This window comes from Balearica regulorum, chromosome 8 (genome assembly GCF_011004875.1).
Source record: "Balearica regulorum gibbericeps isolate bBalReg1 chromosome 8, bBalReg1.pri, whole genome shotgun sequence".
Classification (NCBI taxonomy): domain Eukaryota; kingdom Metazoa; phylum Chordata; class Aves; order Gruiformes; family Gruidae; genus Balearica; species Balearica regulorum.
In genome coordinates, this window is record NC_046191.1 from 33,232,723 (window position 1) to 33,249,837 (window position 17,115).

At 41.9% G+C, this 17,115-nt stretch overlaps 2 protein-coding genes across 2 annotated transcripts in view; one reads left to right on the forward strand and one right to left on the reverse strand.

Moving 5' to 3' along the window:
- ODR4 (odr-4 GPCR localization factor homolog) overlaps positions 1 to 17,115 on the forward strand; it is a 126,258-nt gene that overhangs the window by 20,449 nt on the left and 88,694 nt on the right. The gene's annotated exons all lie outside the window — the stretch shown is intronic.
- PDC (phosducin) lies at positions 745 to 4,248 on the reverse strand. The gene is made up of 3 exons (XM_010304227.2): positions 4,173 to 4,248; positions 2,283 to 2,443; positions 745 to 1,588 (listed from the first exon to the last, which is right to left on the reverse strand). Exons 1-3 carry the CDS (start codon positions 4,231 to 4,233, stop codon positions 1,061 to 1,063), a joined length of 750 nt encoding a protein of 249 aa, XP_010302529.1. The 5' UTR covers positions 4,234 to 4,248; the 3' UTR covers positions 745 to 1,060.

The window sequence follows — 17,115 nt, forward strand, 5'->3', positions numbered from 1 at the left end:
GTAAAATTCAGCCTTTGACTTTGCCAGTGTGCAAAAGTCATTGAAATGTTTCTTATGTTTTCTTGTCTTGTATCAGAACTGGAAGAAGTGGATTTTTTAGACCTACAGAGAGAGAGAAGGTTTATAGTGAGTTTACCCTGTGCCTTTTTCTCAAAAGGATTGTTAAATTGTAGTTCCCAGCAGCACACCTTTAGCAAAACTTAAAACTTTGAGTTTAGTAAATATCTAATGAATGCTTACTAATATTTCACATGTTTTTAAGGTTAAGTTTATACACTACCAATATATTTCACACTTCCAATGGCAAGTGTTGAGAGCTGTAAAGCTTTATTCGGAGTTATTACATAAGCACAATATACTTTTTCAGTAACTCGCAGACATTTTAAATATTTCTGTTCAAAATATGGAGCAACAATGAACTGAAATTAGCTAATAATGTGTCTGTGTTAGCTGTTTGGATGACGGACTTCTATAAGTGCTGAGCTAACTTCTGTATTTTCATGAATATTGAAGGTTAAATGCAGAAGCATAAAATAATGTCCTGGATACCTAAGCCATTTACGAATGTAAGGACTTTGGGTTACTTGTTTGTCCTTAAAACTGCTGGATGAGATCTCGTTCCTACTGCAGTCGATAGAAGTGAATCTGAGGAGCCAGGACTCGCCATAATTCCAGAGCACAGAGATGGCTTTTTGTGTATGCAGAGGGATGGATCAGCCCTGTTCCTGCTGAAATGAAGTTCTCGTGTGCTTCGTGGAGACACGCTTGGGCCCTCACTTTTAAATTTTTTTTTTCTTTTCTTAATTTCTTTGAGATCACCATTGTCGTCTCCTGTTCTTCCTACTACTTGTGGCTGGCGTAGAAATAATTATGTACAAGACTGCCAGTTGTATGTGCTTTAAGTAACATTCACATACTAACAGTTAAGCAATGTTTATATATGCGTATCTTACAAATAAGTTAGCAGAGACAGCCTTCTCTAAATGAGATGGGCGTTACTGAGGTTGATTTATAACATACTGAGGAGGAAAGGGAGACAGTGAGGACTGTGGCTCTCTAATTACTCAACATCTTGCTCATCCGTGTTGCCATTTCCCAGCGCTGGAAGCTCCCTTTCAGGTAGCAGCCCATACTCATTTAGGAAAGACTCCACATCCACAGCAAAAAACTCCTCATTGAATTGTTCAGAAATGCTAATGAAATTGCTCAGAAGCTCCCCGCCCTTATAGACAAGTAGAGTGGGAAGCACGTCACTTGAGAAGCGGTCTCCAGCCCCTGTGTCGGAGGCCTTGATCTTGCAGAACTTCACGGTGGCATACTCGGCTGCCAGGCAGGTCAAGCTGTTGTTGAGAGCATCGCAGCCCTTGATGCCATCTTCATAAATATGGACGATGACAGTGGTAGTTTTACGTTCTTTCTCGATGGCTTCCAGGAACTGTTCCCCATTCTGCAGCTCACACAGATAACCGTATTTCGGCCCAAAACTCAGCCTCTGGTGCATATCCTGCATGCAGCGTTTGCGGTATTTCTGTAGGCAACTTTCATCTTCTTGCTCATCATGAATTAATTCATACTCCTGCATGCTCATCTGTGAATGTTGAGAGAACATTATGTTAATAAGTGTTCATCTGTTGGCGCTGAAACAGGAAGAGACTAAGTTGTTGTCTAAAGAGCATTGCATGGAAAGCTTAGCTAGAAGAGCAATCGCTTACTGCAGGGACTCTGGAAGGTCTCTTCAAGAGACGGGTGAAGATCCTGTCTCACCACTTGCATGTCAACTTGATGATACTGAAGAGAGTTGCCATATTTGGCAAAAACTGGATCTTCCAGAGTTGATGGGAATTCTGCCAGGGACTGTAGTGGGGTCAAAGTTTAACTCCTGAGTTTTTTTGAGATTTGGGTCCCCCCTTTCAGAGCTGGTAACTGGAAATGAGTGACGTTCGGGCTCAGAGGTCTATCCTGACTAGTACATTTTCAAACATACTAAATTTTTTCCATTGCCTTAACCAAGGATGGAGCATTGAGGCAGGGAGGGGAGGAAGAAAAGTCAGACTGCGCTGTGTGATATGCTGTTGTGAAATACACTGCTTGTTTTATGGAAGTTAGACTTTGCTTGAGAGGGGACTAGATAGATGGTTGGATGTGCGTTTGCTCTGCCTTTATTGTGTGAGCTCTGCTAAGCTGCAAAGGAATAGAGTCTGGCAAATTCAGGGTTTTCTAGCGTATAACCAGTATGTTTTATATAGAATCAAAATGAATTTATTTTGCTTTTGCTCTCTTACCTTACGGCAGAATCTCTCTCTGCTGTCTTTATCATCTTTACTGAAAGACCTGTGCGGTGAAGACATTTGTCTAAGAATTTCTTTCTTGCTCAAGGATAAGGAGTCTCTGTCTTCGCTTTCTAATTTAAACTTTCTCCAGTCATTGATAACACCTTTGGGCCCTAAAAGAGATGAAGTTAGGTGAGAAACTGGCTCAACAGGAAGCTGTCTTAAGAACTTTCTGCCCTTTGCTGGTTTGTCCTTCTGTGCCGCAGTTTATCCGTCTGCCCCTCTTCCTTCCAGAGTGCTCTCCAGGAGTGCTGAAAACCAGAGCTTTGAGACCAAGGTGGTACGTTAGCCACCGAAAGAAAGAGGTTTCTTTTCTCACCTGGATCATTTTGCTCGTCTGGTTCCTACCAGGTTCCTGTTAAAGGATTTTGGTGAACTACATGAATAGTTAACAAGAATGAGGATGTCGAAACCTGTTAGAACTGACATGTTGGCCAAAGCTAGTGTTTCGTAGAAGTACATTTGCATTTCTCAATAGACTGTGTATTTGAATGCATAACATGCGTGAGGACTTAATAGAACCAAGAATACAGGACACTTGAGTTTTTGGGTTTTTTTTTTAAGGCCCATACGTGTTCTACTGGAAGAGTAACCTGTAAGGCAAATGCTCAGATAATTCTGACTGTAATGCAGATCTTGGTCTTTGGAGCTGGTTGATTAAAGCAGTTAAATTTTGAAATGGGGAAAAAAAAATCAAAATTCCAGTGGTGTTTTTCAAAATGAAACATTTTAATCTGCATCTTAGAATATCAAGCAAAACCAAGGAATATTTTAGTGTTTTCAGAGGTGAAGTTTGCGTCTATGAAAAATACAGGAAAGGCCAGGCAAGCAGCTCTCGCTCTCATGAGAGAGATGTAATGTTGCCAGTTGCCAAGGCTGTCTGGGATTAAATTTCAACATTTTGAAGTGGTGGCTGAAGGCAGTACACCCCTTGGTGGGAAGGTGACCTGATCTTTTGCAAACAAGATTCAGGAATTACCCGGAACCTGTTGGCATAGTGATAACAGTACAGTAGCATGATTTCCAAAGCTATTTTAAAGCCTAGGTGTGGATGCAGTGCCCTACATTTGGGTCCCTTATATATAAAAAATATTCTTAGCCAATAGCAGTAAGGCTGGTTGGGAAAGAACCCCAGGAAGAGTTATTACAAGAGCTACATTTATTATAGCACAAAGAAGCCCTGGGAGCACAGGGAGGGGATGATTGCCCTATAGTTACCTGTTGGTGGGGTGGGATGAAGCTCTGCCTGTCTGTAGAGCTGAATATAATGTCAGTACTCATAAAAATCATGGTGATTGAGTGCTGGGGTAAAAAGAATTGTGGTTCTGAGCAAGGATGCTTTTAAATGCTATGCTGTGTTTGCTAAAAGGATTTATAGGTTCACTTTTAGCACTGATGTTCCTTCTATAAGAAGTAAAAAAATAATTCAGCCTTTATAGTGAAACCTTATAATGTAATTCTAGCGTGTGAGTGTGGTTTTTGTTGCAGTTTTGCTTTCTTCCCTCTTCCCCAGAAGAAGAAAGGCCATTGTTCATGACTGAAGCAATAAACCAACAGGAGCTGCATTGGTCCATTGCTGTTGGTGGCTTCTTCAGGGGTCTTTTGTGTTTGCCATTTGCCTCAGATATGAGAAGGATTGCCACACAGATCAGTTTTTAGGGGTACCGACCTGTCTGTGAGGGGTGTCGCTTACTCAAAATACATTCTCATTGACTTTGGAGCCTGTATTTCTGTGCAAGGAGTTTGGCAAACCAATTGGATCTACTTGAATTCTGGGCTTCCCCAGGGAACAGGGATGGTTTAGCTTGTTTTTAGAAAAAAAAGTGCAGTTAGTTTCCTTGCCTGTGTGTGTCGCCTGTCCTTCAAAATCTTCTTCGAAGCTGGTGTTGGCATTTTCTTCCATTTTGGTGGCTGGAGTAGGAGATGCTGCAAGTTCAAAAAGGAGAATGTTTAATAACAGGATAGAAAAGGGCTAAGTTTACAGCAGGTATAGTGCGGTGTGTAATTTTCTGCCACTGTTAGGTATCAGTGAAGATCAAAATACACATGATAATTGTAGAACTTCTCATCATCTCATAAAAAGCAATTAGGATATATGTCAGTCTCTTTAAAAAGATGTCTGCCCAGATTCTTACTGAAAGTACCTGGGCGAGGGTGTCTTCATTATAGTGTTGCTTCTCAGTCATCGGAGAATATTGGGAACATGGTGTGAAATAGTGGTAGTAAAACTGTCTGCAATGGGAATGTGTAGTGAATATTTTCTTTTTTTAATCCCCCTTGGAATCAGGAACCTATTAATTTCCCAAGTCCTCTAAGTATTTATTTTTAAGGGTTGCCTGCTCATTTCTCATACAGAAGACAGAGACAAGTATTCGAACCTGTTGGGCAAGAGACCTCTGAACATCCTGGAGATAGACTGCTTGTACTGGTTGGGCCATGTTTGCTACAAAACAGAAAAAATTACGGGGTTTATAAATCAAAATCACTTTTTCGTTCCACCCGTTCTATAAATAAGGCAACCCTGGGAGCCAGACAGCAATCAGAGGGTACTGCGATACAGCAGTGCTCAAGCAACACCTTTTTTATCTTTTACGGTGGAGTTTTTGAGGGGTGAGGTAGAAGCACTGTTCTTTCAGGGAAGACGAGAGGTTTCCCTTCGTGTATTCCCGTCGACAAGATGAGCCCTGTTGGGTGGTGCCAGGGCATTGCAGAGCAGCAGGGTTTGGCCAGAGCATCGAGCTCTCCAGGTCAGGCTGCTGTTCTGCTGGATCCCAAAAGTCACAGTAAATGTTCTTGGGGTCCTGCAGCTTTCTCGGGAAGATCGATTATCTGTTTCAGGAGGAGTACTGGGGGGAGAAAAGTACCGATTCTTCACATGCATTTTTACTACACTGCTGATAGACATCTGCATAGCCCTCTGCATGAGCTCTGCCACTGCATAGTACTGAGTCTTATCCATGTTGCACATCAGTCATGAGTTTCCTTTTTAGTTGAAAACTGTAATTCTAATGTGATAAAGCGTCGCTACCCACAGGAGTTCTAAAACAGACAAGCTGAGTGCTCCCATTTAGTCTAGACTAGTTTTAGCTGTTCAGATGTTAAGGTAAAGCTTTATTTGACTTCACAGTAAATCCCATCTTGAAGCAAATGCTAAGATGTTACCATGCCATGAATGCTGCATTTAAAAGCTGATGATGTGTCAGGCTAGAGTGATGTTAGTGTTGTAGCATGTATGCACAAGAGGAAACGCACCTTTGTTTTTACATACCAGCATCAAGTAATAAAGTGGAATAACGGCTGAGCAAGACACAAAGAATCAGAGTCTGGTGTGTATTGGGACTAAAGCTAATTAGTAAATGTGAGAAGAAATTATTCCATATGTGTACTTACGGCAACTAATCAAAACTTGTGGGAAGCGTTGCAAATAAGTTTGGAAGCAAAGTAGGCTACTAGTCTAAATTCTTTCTGTAGATAGACCTGTAGATAGATTGTTGTCAGCACATAGATCCGGGTTACTGGATCGCTTGCTATTCAGTCAGTTCTGAAATAGAAATATGAAGCTAATCCCTTCTCACGTAGGCAAAACTAAGAATCTTTGCCATGTCAGGGGTGGACAGCTGTGTGGATATGCTGGGTCAAAGCCTTGTAAGTCATTCCTGTGTCTTACATGGATATCTACAAAAAGCTCTCCTGTCTGCTGATGCTGAGGATTTTCTTTGTTGCATGAGGCAAGAGAGGGTTTGATTCTCTGTAGGCTTGGCTGTTTCACGGCTTTTAGCCCTGAAAGGCACTAAAAATACAGGATGTGAAACTTAAGCAGTCTATTGCAGGCTCGAACCAGAAAACTGAGCACGCTTTCGGTGAAACAGAGAGATGGGAACTGATTGCTTAACAAATGAAAGCTCTCTGTAAAGTCAGTGTTACTGATCTGTTGTGCCTAATAAATCTGAAAAGATTAGGTGAATCATAAAAGCACAGAAAGCTGCGTTTCACCATTCTTCTGCAGCGTGGCATGAAGCAACGATCCTGACGATGCACGGGCAAAGCTGACCATAGGCCTGGGAGCGGGGAACTCCTCAAACTTAATCCTGGCCCTGAGTCAGGCTGTGAGCCTGGAGCAAGTCACACGAACCGTTCTCCTTTCCGCTCAGTCAAGTTACAAATATTTATCGTTCTTATCTTGGCGCTGTGAGAATTAGGCTGTCCAAGCCAGGTGTTTCCCAATTAGGCACCTGAGGACAAGGGCACATGAACATGTAACTGCAAGGCGATCCGTGGGAAGCTCGGTTATAGGATGAGCTGGCTCGCCTGTAGTACCTACGCTTCCCTTCAAGAAAGCGCAGTGGAAAAAGGTGTAAGCTATTGCGTTTAGTGTGGGGGCAAAAATGTGCAATCACCAGGGTAGGAAGTTCTCCCACAGCCTTGTGACGGGTTTAGACAGAGGGGTGGGTGGTTGTTGCTGGTTATGTGTTTGGGGTTTTTTTGGGGGTGATGTTCTTCTATATGCTGGGCATGCAGCATTTTCCAATGTTAGGGCCTAATATTTGGAGAAATGTGGGTGCTACCAGCTCTAGAGCTTGTTGTGCAAGTGCCTCCATGTAGAAATGTCAATGCGTAATGGTGAGACAGTAAAGCAGATAGTGTAACGAAGCAGTTGGGAACGACCCATCACAAGATGCCTCAGATCTAACGTTGCCAGCTCCCCGGCTGTACAGGTGCACCGAAATCCGGCGTGCCCAGCCGTGGGGACGGCCAGAGCCATCCTCCGTGAGAGACAGCAGCTCTCGCGAGAGCAGCTGTGCTCTGCACCCCTGTGCACAGACCACAGCGCTCACGTTTGCACACCCAGCTGCAAGTGGGTGCTGGTTAGTTGTCTGACGGTGCTGTCTTTCAGAAATTCATTAAGGGCATCTGTTAATGCAGCCCCTTCAGCCCGAGTCAGCTTGAGAGCATCGTGGAGCGCGGAGGTCAGAGGCAGCAGTTAGCGGCGTGGGGATGATTGTATTCGATAGGAATGGGGTTGCATGCTGGAGAACGTACACCCCTGGCCATTGCAGTCATCTCTTATGAATTCCTTACTGCTTTAAATCTAATTTTTTTTAAATACAATTTTTTTTTCATGTAAATATGTAGTCTCGCAATCCTGCCGAATACTTGCTCGGGGTAAGAGCACATCGTGAGAGCAGAATAATCTGGGAGGATAGTCAAGTAAATCAGCAACTCAAGATGATGTACAGTGATGGTAAAACGATAATAATTGTCATCGCTAAAGCTATTCGTGTCAGTCAGTTCTAAGGAAGTACTGATAGACCTTTCAGGACAGCAACTGCATTGCTACTGATCTCAATTTTTTTCCTTTGCACCATCATAACAGCCTGAGGCATGCCAGATGAACAGCAGTCTTTGTGGGGGGAAAATTGCTGGTTTAGATGATGTGTTGCATTTTCATTAGTTGTTGTCATTGTTTTTGAACTGAAAGCTGATCCTTACATTTTTATTTGAAAAATACTAATGGGCTGAAAAATTTTTTCCTGGTTAGTTCTGCTGATCATCAGTGGATTAGCTCACATTTTGTAATGCATATGATGACTTCACGTACATATTGTAAGAGACTGATCATTCTGTAACTTCTTTACTTTTCTATCTTCGTGTCAGACTTTGAGTGAAGAAAGCAAAAATTACAATTTCTTCATAGAGGAGATTTGAGACCTTTCTGTGTCCTAAAAGTCACTTCTTCAGCAAGAAAAAAGCCCAAACCCTAAGTATGTGCTTGAAGCTACCGGTTAATTCCTACGAGCTTTGGATCTGTTGTAGCTCAAGAATTGCAATTCCTATTACTGATGCTCATCCTTCTGTTGTCATTAGACCAGATGGGCCAGCTTTACTACAGGGTAGAAATGACCATTTAGTAAAGTGTTTGTTTCCTTTTTACCCACTACGAAAGAATGCTTTCTACCTACTAACAATTTCTTTTGTGCCTTTGGCCTTCACAGAGAGTTTTCTGTTTTCCCAAAATTACAAATTTTTTTTTTTTTTTTACCATTTTCTGTTATGCATATTGAGGTAACTCAGGAAGAAAGCACTGTACATGTGTATTTGAAATGAAGGCTTATTTAATCCCAGTAATATATTGCAGCTGGAAATACCAAAATAGTGTCTTCTAGTGGTAAATTGTAGTTAACAAGGGGAAGAAGGAAAAGGAGAGGGAAATTAAAAAAAAAATAAATCTCTAAACAAACTGTAAAAGGCAAGATGCATTCCATAAAGAACAAAGCCAATAAATAAAACTTGCTTTCTAAAGTAAGAGGTTTTGCTACTAGTCCAATAAGTAAACATGAGAAATATTTTTTCTTAAAATATAAACATACTCTCGGCACCAAGTTGCTGCTCTCCATATGTGCAAATCCCGCCAAAAATGCTGTTCTGTGTCTGGGTTTACATAAGGTTGTAAATCAGCAGCATGCTGCTAATCCCCAGCAGTCGGCAGGATGTTGCTGATGAACTGGGAAGTATGAAATTCTGGGGACTTGTGGAAGTGGAAGAATGAAAAGTAAAGGATCTTCGTCAGTGAGATGTGATTGCATGTTTATTTCGAGCTACGTGTGGGTGGTTGGTCGGCTGATACATGTGCCCAGACTGTCCCCTTGGCTCTTGCCTCTTTGGAAAATGTCTGAATTTCACCAGTGTTTCCCTCTACCCAAGCACTAATTTGAATGTCGCTTCTCTGCCTGTTTTTCCTGGTTTCCATTTGCAGCATTCCTTCCCTGTTTATTTGTGTCCCTTCTGCCAAATGACAATGGCAGCTGGACTTACCCGGCGGATGGGCAGCTACTTGAGCAAGCCAGTCAAGAGAAGGAGCAGCTATGGATTTAAATGTTCAGGTTGCTGGAATTTGGGGGGAATCGGGTAAGATAACATGGAACTGGAACAAGGCATTGTTCCCCCATACCTAGGCAGTGGAAACATCCCAGTGTAGCAGAATGAAGTGAGTTCCTCTCTGTGTGAGGTTCTGCACCTCCTGTCATCCACGCCATTGAAGCCTTCTCAGTCGCCGCAGCGCACTGCAGGGTGTCATGTGCAGCGCTGAGCAGGAGTGCTTGAAGGTGGATTTGCGTGGTTAGGACGTGCGTGCTTCAGCCCTGGCCGTGATCTGTTTTGTAGCTACTATACGAAGCGCTATGTTTCCAAGAGACTGTTAATTTTTCATGACGTGTTCTGTACATTGTGTAGTTCTTGGTGTTAGTCAAAATGCACGTTTTCTGAATGAAAGGCTGGGCAGGGGGTTGGAGCACATCGGTGTCATATGAACCAAGTGCTGTTTCGACTGGTCCCTTTTTTAAAATTTTTTAAAAAAGAAAGGGAAAGCAAGAGTGCGCTCCATCCTTGGTCATGTATGCATTTAGATTTGCAAGAGGCGTTAGCATCATTACATAAGCAAAATCAGTGTCAAGGTTGGAGGTCAGAATTTCAGACCCGTCGCCAGATCGTCGTGGGAGGAGCCGAAAGCCATAAGCACCTTTAGTGATCTGCTCCCAGTGACAACTGCCAGGCACCAAGCCAGATGCCTGCTAGTTGAAAACACGGAGTACCTGCTGCTTGCTCCCTTTGCGTTCAGAGACAATGGGCTCCCTTACATTAAGGTGGGCAAATACAGATTTAAGAGCCAGCCCTCAGAGCTGCTGTCACCTGCTTTGACCGCTTTCACCGGCATTGTCTTACCCAGATGAGCAAAGACAGGCTTATTACACAGAGAAATGGAAATTTCCTGGGCTTACCTGAAGGAAAAATGTGGTGTATCATGTAGTGATTAGATTGCTGTGTTTGGAGGGGAAAAACATAATTTCAAAACACTGGAACGGGACTTTATTTGCTTAAAGAAGAGGTCATACAATAGGGAGAAAATATAAACTAGGATGGGTTGGTGTAGAAAGCTGTCAGCTTCGCGGAAGGTCAGTATGACTGATGAGAGGGTTATGGGATTGGATTATTCGCTCTATCCGCTTTAGGAGAGTTACGCTGTTCTTTATTTCTGAGATGGAAACATTTTAAATAGATGCAGTCCAGTGTTTCATTTATCCTTAAGGGTTTGCCAATTAGGAAATTCCCTATGTGACTACCCCTGCTTCAGCACTGCGTTAGGTTAAAAATCATAGGATTAAAAAAATATCCCTTTCTCTTCCTCCTTTTTTTTTTTAATTTATTTCATCTTTCAAAATTTGGCCTATAGGTATGCATCAGAAATTATTCATCTTTTATGGATTGCACACTTATTTCTGGATTTCACGCCGAAATGGGAAATTAGCTCAACGTCTTTCATATCAATCACCTTCACTTTTACCACAGCACCACTATATTTTGTATGGAAAGGCAGAATGCAGATATTTTAAAACAGGACTTGATTTATTATTTCAGAAAAAATATTAGTTGATATTAATAATGTCAAATTTCAGTTATCATTAACCAAAATGTTTTATTTGAAAAAGCTTAATTTTGTATATTACATGGTGAATGTCTTTTGAAACTCAGGATTTGAGTCTTTGGAGGATGTTACATATTTGTTTGAGCAGTTACATAGCTGTTACTATTGTGATGAATTAATCCTTTTTTTATTATTATTATTCTGTCAGGAAACCTATTATTCATTCATCTTTTTAAAAAAACTTGGATATATCAAGTGGGGTGGAAGAGGAGGGTGATTGGATGCCAAGGAAATGTCTATTTGAAGTGAAAGCAGAACAGCCAACATTTTCAAATGCAGATATTTAAGGGCACGAACCTCAATCCATGTTTAACCTCAATGCCTGGCCTGGTTTGTCAGAGGGATTGGGCATTTCACCACGGTACTCAAAGTCAGGACAGAGTTTTCAGTTGATGTACATATTTAAGTACATATTTAATTTCTGAACTCTAAGTAAACATCTGTATGCCTGCTAGAATTGACATGTCCTTCAGAGTTTTGGTTGGAGTTTATTGCTGTAATTAGCAAAGGCATGATGAATGGCAGAAGCCCAGAGGAGAGATTTTATGTATTAATTTTTTTCTAAGCTCAACAGATGTTTTGTCAAAAATCACTTATGTCAGAGCTCTAGCTCTAGCAGTGACTGGAGGCAGGCATTTAGTGAGGTTGTTGGCCAGCATTTTATGGAAAAGGGAAGAAAGCTAAGTTTGTTGTGAGATTAATTAAAGATCTAGTAGAAATAGTACCCTGTATGGACTTTGAACAGATTCTTACTGCTCCTTTCCATCAAAAAAAAAAGGGTACCTGCAGGGGAGGGCTGGGAGGAATCAAAACTTGTGAAATTGGGAGAGCATCCACTGTCTATTTTGGGGTAGGGTTTGACCGAGAATGCCTCCTGAGGCTCTGGATATGCAAAAAATTGCCCACAGAAAACAGTTAGCAAACTAGATTTGGATCAGAAATGATAATATTTAATTCTGGTGTGGGTTGTTGGTTTGGTTTTTTTTTTTTTCCTTTGGTTGACATTTTTTTTAAAATGTATATTTTTAGCTATAAAAGTAAATCAGTAGGAATTCTTACTTTTGCTTTCTTCATATCTGCACTTTGTTATCATTATCTGCAAAAGGTGGGCTTCACCTAGCCAACAGACTCCCTGTAAATGCAGTCTTTCTCTCAGTTTTGAGAGAATTAAGCAATTTAGAAAAAAAAAGTTGCTCATGACAAGCTTTCAAATTCATGTATTTGTCATTCCTGGCTTTCTGTGAGCATCCTCTGAGATGTGTGAAGATTTTGTTTGCTGCTTTCCCATCATTTGAAAAGTTGTATTACCTTCCAGTTCTGACACTCTAACACTGAATTAGTACCTTTCTCTGCAGCTGGACCTCCTCACCCCGGTTGGATAGAGTGCAGCATCTAATGCTTTGGGCAAGCTAGGGCCGTAGCTCTTGACAGGGAGTATTTATTAACTTCTTGGCAGTTTAATTAGATTTACATATGTCTTGCCATGCTGCCTTGGAGCTGCTCCTGTAGGAGTGGCAGAGCCGAGCACGCAGGGCTTGCTTGGGACTGCCAGGCACTTGCTGTTCTTCTGTTCCCTTTTCTATCATAGAAAATAGAATCCCAGACTGGTTTGGGTTGGAAGGGGCCTCAAAGATCATCTAGTTCCACCCCCCTGCCATGGGCAGGGACAACCTCCACTAGACCTTTATCCTTCTGGTAAAGTGTCCTGAGACTCGGCCAAGCACATCTCCGTGTTTTAGAAGAGTTGACAAGAGTCAGTTGTTCCCATCATCTTGTTACAGGCATTTAACTTAAGGCACCAACAACGGGAAGCTGAGTTTTTCTCATCTTTATCTAGTCAACGTGTGGGGGTAAGCCCTGCGGGTGGCTTTGCAGAAAATGAGTCTGTATTGCATTCTTCAGGCTGCGTAACATAGGTGGTTGGGTTAGGCTGGCGTGAATCTCCCATCCTCCTGGCTGTTACATCATCAAGTGGATATTCATTGTGTATTAATAGCTTTCAAGCCACTCTGTTAATATGGGAAGAGCCACTACCTAGAGGTGGGATGGTTCTACGAATCTGTGATCTCTCCTCCCAGCCATCCACTGATGGTTCTTATGTGTGCAGAAATATGAAGAACAAAATGTTTTTCTTCTCTCCTGGCACTTACACTAACACAGTAGCTACCTGAGCAGCTATCGGATGCAAAATTGTTTTCCCTTCACAGAACAGAAAATGAAACTTGCTAGTTTGGAGGATTAATTTCTCTATCTTAAATGGGAAGATCTGCATGTAAAAGTGGTATATCCGTATTTGTGAAAATGTGAGGAGGGCACAGGCAATCTTCAGTTGGATCGGTATATCCAAATTAGAAGAGAAAAATTTTCTCTGTTGGACTGTAAAGCTGTTGCCAGCTGGATGTGTTACAACAGAATGGTTTGTTTGGTTGGTTTTTTTACTTGACCATTTACCAAAAAATGCAGTAATCGTTTACAAAGTAATTGATTAAACGACCCACATCCAAGTTCCATTCCAACCAGCTGCAACTTCACAGTGTGTGCTACAGGGTTGCCTGGCCCCCTGCTTGCAATATCAGAAATAATTGTACGATCCTGGCATCCCTCTGGCAACTACCATTGCATGAAGTAAAAGCAATAGTAGGAATGTATTCCCCATTACCTTTATTAATCAGATGAGGAAAGCCAGAGCGGACAATACCATGTGGCCACAGAGAGCCCTGCAACTCCTGTAGCGGTTACATCAGGTCCGTGGCTTCCCGGTTTATCCCTTTCCTGCACAGATCTTCTGTACCATTGGTGTCATTCCAGAGGCCTCATGGTTTTCTTTGGATCCTGTGATGGACTCTAAATTATAAATGGTGAGCTTTCACCAGCTAAATTGTAAACAGCTTTACAGGTGGCTTGTAAAACGCCGTGAAATCAGAATTAATGTTTTTGCTTCCTTTGCAGACCAAAACTAAGCAAACTGGGGTTGTAGTCATGGAGCAGTTAAGGCATTTACACAAGTTTCTCTGAACGTGTAAATAAATGTCACAATTTGGAGAAAAGGCCAATGGCTTAAATCACGCATTTTTCCTATCCGCTCCAAAACATAGCTCAGAGAAACAGCATAGTAAATCCTTTCCCTGGGACTTGCTTTTATTTATGTAGAACTGGACCGCAAATTCTGGGCCAGTTTTTCTGCATACAGTTAGTTGTTTCTAAGTCTCCTTCACAGGGACTGCCATGGCTGAGATTAATTTCAAATATTTTAGCCTTTCTCATGGTCAGACTACAGTTGTTTCACCTCGTAAGAAGCCAGCCTGGCTGCAGCCGTCTAAGTGATCTTTTCTTGAAGGCTTCTAACATCCATCTGAGCACAAGAAAAAAGCATCAGCAGAAAAATGCTTGTTGGAACAAGCAGCAGGAGGTACCAGGAAGCTTGTTTGCTTAGGGGAGAGTGGGGAAAACAATGGAAAGGGAAAAAAGGAAAATGAGGGGAACAAAATGATCTTATCGGAAAAGATCTTACTGTACCTCTGATTCATTTAATCTGCTTCATATGTGCACACCAACACAGCGCTGGAATGCCAATTTACCTTCAAGGGACAGAATTTGGAGCAAAGCTCAGGCGAAGCATTACTATCGCCTGCGTGATGTGAAAATGCCTATGCAAAACCCAAGAAATAACAGCACCGCAGGTACTGCGGTCCGAGGTACAGGCAAAGACGCCTGAATTCCTTTGCTTCCTTTGCTTCCTTCAGTGCTAATCTGAAGGGTAAATGGAAAATATACTCAACGGCACAAGTTTTAGTGAATAAAATAGGAAATGAGCGGTGAGTGTTTGAACACAATGTTCCTTGCGTTGTAGGAAGTTGCTGCAGGATTTAGGTACCTTCTGCAAAGTGCCCGAGCAGCCTCGTCTCATTGCTCTTGTGGCTGACGCGATAAGATAAGCCGGGTCCTGACCTCTTCTGTTTACAGCAGCTGGCCATAGGATCAAGAGATACTGAAGGTGTTCTGAATCTAGTTTTTTTTCCTCCCTCCGGATTTGTTTATGCAGCAGAGCGTAACATTTGGTTAAATCTGAGCCGCTGTAGGAACCTGACCGCAGCTGTGGAATTGGCTGTAGCAGCCATGGGAAGTGGATGGAGTAGCAGCCATAGGCAGCGTGCCGTACTTGGGAAAGGAGAGGAACTCTGTGAGCATTAGAAGCAGTGAAATCTGATTTTTTCTAGGACTTTTTTCTCTAATGATTTTGGTGTCTAAAAACTTTTTGCTGTGGCTTCAGCACTTAAAGGGGCTCTATTTGTGGACTCTCCAGTGTTAAAGAGTAAGGTGTGAATGCATGCGAGAGCACTCGCTCTCCCTTTGGGAGAATTAGACTCAGACACAAAACCAGAGAGTATCATAAATCAGAGAAGAATTTCAGATTCCCGTGATGTCAGTTATTTGGATTTACACGATAAATGACTGTTACAGCATTAACTGTCCCAACAGAACAGTTCAAATGTGAATCGGTTTCTAAGAGCCTTACTTATTGATGCGTTCCAACAAGCTCTCTGAAAATAAAAAAAAAATAGTAATTCATTTAACTGTTTAACAGTTGATAAACACTAGGTCAGTCTGTATGACAGCAAGTCTATATTAATCCCTACATTTTAAATATTGTAGGAGAGTGTTGGATGACACATCAATATCCGTACTAAACAGAAGAGTATAAAACATTCTAAAGTCCTAAAATGATTGCTATTGTATTTTAAATAAATAGCCACTTTCTAAAATTATTTATTAAGTCATCTAAGTAAGATCTGAATAAATGCATTCCAGTGTGGTGTTTACTGCAGGTTGTGGATTACTGACATCTCCAAGTCAACTTGGTTCAGTGGCCTTGAAACCCTCTGGATGAACTGCAGAACTTAACTAGTCTTGGGAGGATGCAGGCATGGATAATGGGAACAAAAATTGGCATTCATTGGGAGAGACAATCTCCTGAAAAGCAAAGAGTGCCTGGAGGTCGCCGTTGCGTGGGCACTGAGGAATCCCTGGGGTCTAAAGGCAGCATGTTTAGACCTCGGATGGTCAATGGCTGGCATGTTTCCTCATCTGATAGAGCCTGACTTCTCCTAACGCTTTCTGAGCGAGGGTTTACTTCATCCTGCTTGGCTTAAGGCTCAGCGAGGTTATTTTTAGCTAGGTTGTATTCTCAAATGTGCCTCTCTTCTGCGGCCGAATGTGATATGTAACAAAATAAACCTGGACAGCACCAATGTACAAGAGAAGGAAGAGGAGTGGTGGCCAAACGCTGCCTTCTGGGATCTCTTCTCGAGAGAGAATTGAGGTCTCCCCACGACCAGTTCTGCGTGTCATGGAGGATCCAAAGGACAACACCGCTGAACTTAATGGTCAATAGCATTGATATGCTTGGAATTAACTTAAAATTGTCAGTGAAGGCATTTCTTCGTTGTGTGCTTTCAAAGAGGTGAGATCCAAGGCTTTATTTTATAATTTCTTTCAAAACACTCTTGGTTTGCTTTATTTAAAAATTGCAAAGGCCATTCCTTAAGAGATCTCTGAGAAGAGGAATAGCCAGTAACTTCCCTGCTTTCAGCCTAGACGGCATCCCCGCTACACGGAGGAATGGGAGTGCGTGGTTACCTCTGGTACTGCTGGAGGCAGCTGTTTCAGTAGGATTCCAGCAATTGTGAAGGTCAGGAATCAGCACCGTAATTATTTTATTCGATGCTTTGTGTCAAAATGACAAGACTTTGTTATAACATGGTTTCATCTCAAATGAAGATAACATTTAATTCCATGCAAAGCAACTCTCCTTAAGATATTGCATAAATGGAATCATTTAAGAATATTTTAATTATGGTGCCATATTATGAATGCCTGCTGTAGTACTGTAATGGCGAGGATATGCAAATAGAAACAAATTTAATTTCAAGATGCCATTTGAATTTATTACTTTAATGTTTTCAAAATGAAGGTATTGCTTTTGTGGGAGTTCTCATCAACACTGAAACAATTAAAAAAAAAATAATTAAAAAATCAGTGAAACATTTTTTTGTTGAGAACAACTTTGAGAACACGTTTTCACCTGGCTCTGCGCAGGACCTGTTAGCCGGCAGTTTTCTGTGAGGCTGAGAAAGACCAAGGACTGAATGTGCCACCCGGCGCTGCTGAGTTTAGGCTGAAGTCGCTGCTGCTGTTGCGGTTCTCAGAGCCTTGTTTGGATGGCTGGCTTAGGGAAGAAGACTGGGAATTTGGAAATTTCTTGGAGGGGCTTTGACCACGTGGAGTTTCGTAATGAGCAGCTGAGAT